This window comes from Meleagris gallopavo, unplaced genomic scaffold (assembly GCF_000146605.3).
Source record: "Meleagris gallopavo isolate NT-WF06-2002-E0010 breed Aviagen turkey brand Nicholas breeding stock unplaced genomic scaffold, Turkey_5.1 ChrUn_random_7180001944207, whole genome shotgun sequence".
NCBI classification, from domain to species: Eukaryota; Metazoa; Chordata; class Aves; order Galliformes; family Phasianidae; genus Meleagris; species Meleagris gallopavo.
The window spans coordinates 1-5,446 of NW_011206058.1; the positions used below are offsets into that span (position 1 = coordinate 1).

Below are 5,446 nucleotides of genomic sequence, written 5' to 3' on the forward strand. Positions count from 1 at the left end.
CGGGGACAGCCGAAGCGCTTCCGGGCGCTGCGTAGCGCGGGGTGACGTGTGTGCCGTGCGGCGACAGCGTCCGGCCGGTTCTCCCGGCCCGACCGGCGTCCGTGCACGACTGTGGATCGTGCAGTGCACCATCATCGTTTTTCTGTGCGCTGCTGGGCTCTGTGCAGTGCATGGTGGCAGCGCTGCGGTGCTGGCCGTGTGCAGTGCGCAGTGACATCTGGGGCCTGCTGAGCCCATGCAGTGCATCAGCACCATCCGGTGCAGTGTTGGGACCCGTGCGGTGCACTATCATCACGTTTGTGCAGTTCTGGGCCCTGTGCAGTGCGTGGTGTAGTGCTGTGGTGCTGGCCGTGATATGCAGTGACATCTGGGCACTGCTGGCATCATGCAGTGCACCATCGTCATGTTTGTGCACTGCTGGGGCTCATTCAGTGCACCTTCATCACATCTGTGCAGTGCTGGGCCCTGTGCAGTGCGTGGTGCAGTGCTGTGGTGCTGGCCATGTGCAATACACAGTGACATCTGTGCAGCCCCATGCAGTGCTCCAGCACCACCCCATGCACTGCTGTGAATTGTGCAATGCACCATCATCAGCATTTGTACGGCGCTGAGTCCTGTGCAGTGTGTGGTGCTGCTCTTGTGCAATATGCAGTGACATCTGGGCATCCTGGCATCATGCAGTGCACCATCATCACATTTGTGCAGGGCTGGGTTTTGTGCACTGCATGGCAGCAGTGCTGTGTACAATGCACAGTAATATCTGGGTAATGCTGGCCCTGTGCAGTGCTCCAGCACCACCCCACATGCTGCTAGGAATCATGCAGTGCATCGTCATCACATCTGTGTAGTGCTGGGACTCTGTGCAGTGCGTGGTGGCAGTGCTGTAGTGCTGGTGTTATGCACTGTGCAGTGACATCTGGGCACGCCTGGCATAATGCAGTGCACCTTCATCACATCTGTACACTGCTGGGCTCTGTGCAGCGCGTGGTGCAGCACTGTGGTGCTTGCCTTATGTAATGCACAGTGACATTTGGGCACTGTAGGCATGATGCAGTGCATCAGCACCACCCCAGGCACTGCTGGGACTCATGCAGTGCACCATCATCATATTTGTGTGCTGCTGGGCTCTTGGTGACAGTGCTGTGGTGCTGGCCCTGTGCAGCACGTGGTGGTAGCTGTGCAGTGCTGGCCCTGTGCAGTCAGTGTGCTGGTTTTGGTGACCCCCGTGCTGGTTTTGGGGAGCTCTGCATGTTTTTGGATGTTTCCATGTGCTTTTGCTGGCCCCCCATGTTGGTTTTGGGGAGCTCTGTGTCAATTTTGGTGATCCTCGTGCTGGTGTTGGGGACGTCTTGATGTTTCTGGGGAGCTCTGTGAGATTTTGGGGTTCTCAACATGTTTTTGGGTATTTTCATGTGCTTTTGGTGACCCTCTGTGCCAGTTTTGGCAACCACTGTGCCAATTTTGAGGATCCTTATGTCAGGTTTGATGACTTCTATGTCAGTTTTGGTGACCCCGGGCTGATTCTGGGGAACTGTGTGCGATTTTGGCAGCCCCTATGCTGATTTTGAGGAGCTCTGCCAAGTTTGGCAACCTTGACAGTTGTGATGATCCCATGCCCATTTTGGTGACACCTATGTCAGTTTTGGTGACCTCCGTGCCTATTCCAATGAGCTCTACAACCGATTTGGTGACACCCATGCCATTTTGGCAGAGCTCCTCACTGATTCGGGGCAGCTGCGTGTGAATGCGGGGAACTCCACATGTTTCTCTTGACCCCCACCCTCCTCCCCACATCCCATTGCCACCAGCGGGAGGGGGAGTTGTGGGGTACAGACAGAACCCTGGTGCCAATCTGGCCACCCCCCCACCCCGCAGCAGCCAAGAAGAAGAACAAGAAGGGGAAGACCCTGACCCTGACTGACTTCCTGGCGGAGGATGGCGGCAGCGGTGCGCCCACCTACATCCCCAAGCCAGTCAGCTGGGCCGATGAGACCGATGACCTGGACGGCGACGGTAGGGGTGAGAGCGAGCCTAGGGCAGCTACTATCTGTTTTGGGGGGCTACTGTCCACGTTGAGGGGCCACAATCTGTGTGGGGTGGCCACCATCTCTGTGGGGTGGTCACTGTTGGCGTGGGGTGGCCACTGTGTATAACATGGCCACAGCCTGCATGATGTGTCTACCACCTGCAGCACATGGCCACCATCTCCCTGCTCTGACCAACCTTGCAGCCCATGACTACCACCTCCACATTGCACCCACTTCCTGCAGCCCATGACCACCACCTCCATGTGGTGGCCACCCTCTTTAGCCCATGGCCACCACCCCCATGCTCTGAGCACATCCTGCAGCTCTTGGCCACAACTTCCACACCGTGGCCACTCCCTGCTGCTCATGGCAACCACTTACACAATGTGACCATCACCAACATGATGTGGCCACCACCTCCACGTGGTGGCCACCCCCTGCAACCCATGCNNCACCTCCATGCCATGGCCACTCCCTGCAGCTCTTGGCCACCACTTCCACACCGTGGCCACTCCCTGCTGCTCTTGGCCACCACCTACATGATGTGATCATCACCTACACGATGTGGCCACTACCTCCATACAGTGGCCACCCCCTTCAGCCCATGGCCATCACCTCCACACTGTAGCCACCCCTTTTAGCCCATGGCCACCTCCTGCAGCACATGACCACATCCACGTGATGGCCACCCCCTTTAGCCCATGGCCACAACCCCCGTGCTGTGAGCATGCCCTGCAGCCCATGGCCACCACCTCCATGCTGTGGCCACCCCCTACTGCTCTTAGCCACCACTTCCAAACCGTGGCCACCCCCTGCTGCTCTTGGCACCACTTGCACAATGTGGCCACCACCTCCACATGGTGGCCACCCCCTGCAGCCCATGGCCACCTCCTGCAGCACACGGCCACCACCTCCACATGGTAGCCACCTCCTTCAGCCTATGTCCACCACCTCCACGCCATGGCCATCTCCTGCAGCCCATCCATTCTCTCCTACAGTCTCCACCGCTTGGCACAGCAACGATGATGATGTGTACCGGGCACCGCTGATCGACCGCTCACTGCTGCCCACCGCCCCCCGCGCCGCACGTGAGCCCAACATCGACCGCAGCCGCCTGCCCAAGTGCCCGCCCTACACGGCTTTCCTGGGCAACCTGCCCTACGACGTCACCGAGGACTCCATCAAGGACTTCTTCAGGGGCCTCAATGTGAGTTACATGGGGGGCACGGCGCGGTGCGGTGATCTCAGGGTGGGTTTGGTGGGTTTCTGTGGTATTTGGGGCGTGGGAGCAGTTGTGTTGCGTGCCATAGAAAGGGGTGTTACGGTGCTTGGAAGTGTTCGCGGTGTCAAAATGGGGTGAGGGTCCTTGAAGATCATAGAGTCATGGGATGATTGGGTTGGAAGAGTCCTTGAAGATGCTAGAATGATAGAAGGGTCCTTTAAGATCATGAAACAATGGGATGGTTGAGTTGGAAGGATCCTTCAAGATCCTAGAGTGATAAAAAGGTCCTTCAAGATCATAAAACCATGGGAGTCGTTGGGCTGGAGGAGTTCTTGAAGATCATAGAACCGTGAGATAGTTGGGCTGCAAGGGTCCTTCAAGGTCATAGAACTGTGAGACCATTGGGTTGGAAGGGTTCTTCAAGATGATAAAACCATGGGATGGTAGGGTTAGAAGCATCCTTGAAGATTATAGAACCATGGAAGAGTTGGATTGGAAGGGTCCTGGAAGATCATAGAACCATGGGATGTGTTGAGTTGGAAGGGTCTTTGAAGATCATGGAATTATAGGATGGTTGGGTTGGAAGGGATCTTTAAGATTGTAGAGCCATTGAACCTGCTTGAGTTGGAAGGGTCCTTGAAGATCACAAAACTATAGAACCATAGAATGGATTGAGTGGAAAGAGTCTTTAAAGGTCTTTAAAGGGTTGGAAGGGTCCTTCAATATTATAGAATCAAAGAATGGTTGGGTTGGAAGGGCCCTGAAAGATCATAGGATGGTTGGAGCGGAAGGATCCTTTTAGATTGCAGAACCATAGAATGGTTGGGATGGAAGCATCCTGAAAGATTATCAAACCATAAGATGGTTGGGTTGGAAGGGTCCTGAAAGATCACAGGACCATCTGATGGCTTTGGGTTCTACCGAATGGATAAAATGGGGCCAACAGGCGACCCCCAGGGATAGCAGTGAGCCACGTGCTCACAGATAACCCCATGGTTTTGCTTCTGACCACAGGACAGTGGCTCTAACACGTTCTTTCCTCCTCCTCCTTCTTCCCCACAGATCAGTGCTGTCCGCTTGCCGCGGGAGCCCACCAACCCTGAGAGGTTGAAAGGCTTTGGCTACGCTGAGTTTGAAGACATCGACTCCTTGTTCCAGGCGCTGAGCCTCAATGAGGAGGTGAGCTCAGGACCCCAAATGTCAGCAGCAGGGCAGGGGCAGGCACTGCACTGCATACCCTAGGAGACACCACCAATTGTGGACCACTCTGGGGCCAGCAGAACTGTGGGAGAGGGGGCTGAATTGGGGCAGAATGTTGCCTTTAGGCCCCCCAGGAGAGCAGAATGTTGCCTTTAGGGAGCCCAGGAAAGCAGAACGTTGCCTTCAGAGTCCCCAGGAGAGCAGCACATTGCCTTTAGGGCCCCCAGGAGAGCAGAACTTTGCCTTTAGGTTCTCCAAGAGAGTAGCATGTTGCCTTTAGAATCCCCAGGAGAGCAGAACTTTGCTTTTAGGGCCCCAAGGAGAGCAAACCTTTGGCTTTTGGTTCTCCAGAAGAGCCCCTATGGTGCACAAGCTGCCTGCTCTGTACTCAAGCATCACTCCAGCATTGCTCTCCCCCAATCCCTCGGGGGTTGGGGCCAATATTTGGAGGTTGGGGCTGATTCCTGGGGACTGATTCCTCGCTTTTTTTTTTTTTTTTCCTCCTCAGTCTCTAGGAAACAGAAGGATACGAGTGGATGTTGCTGACCAAGCTCAGGATAAAGGTGAGCTCCTAGGGCTCAGCCAGGTTTGCATGCAGCCCGGCTGTGTTCCATTGAACCCGCACTGCCAGTTTGGGTCAGAAACTCTGGATTTGGAGTCTTTTGGGCTGAAGGCTGGAGTGGAGGCTGGCTTTGGGCAGAGCAGGGGCTCAACAGTAGGGGACTTACCAAGCTGTCCCCACGTCCATGTCCCTGTCACACAATGGCACAGCACTGTGTGGTTCCAGAGCGGCGGTGCTGTCTGCCACATGCAGGTCACCACACTGCACTCTGTCCCCAGCCCCAATCTCATACTCTCCCACTTCCCCTCCCCTTCCCTTTCCCTTTTACCTTCCCCTTTCCTTTCCTCTCCCTTTCCTGTTCCCCATCCCCTTCGACTTCCCCATCCCCATTCCCTATTCTCTTTCCCTTTTCTCTTCCTCTTTTCCTCTTTCCTT

The 5,446-nt window shown here is 55.5% G+C and overlaps 1 protein-coding gene across 1 annotated transcript; it reads left to right on the forward strand.

Moving 5' to 3' along the window:
• Window positions 1-1,557: 1,557 nt before the first annotated feature.
• LOC100547767 (eukaryotic translation initiation factor 4B-like) lies at window positions 1,558-5,368 on the forward strand (the record flags this gene model as incomplete). Its single annotated transcript, XM_019611518.2, has 4 exons — window positions 1,558-2,013; window positions 3,026-3,234; window positions 4,312-4,428; window positions 4,958-5,368. Coding segments are annotated over exons 1-4 (990 nt in total), but the record flags the coding sequence as incomplete, so codon positions are not given.
• Between the last annotated feature and the right edge of the window lie 78 nt (window positions 5,369-5,446).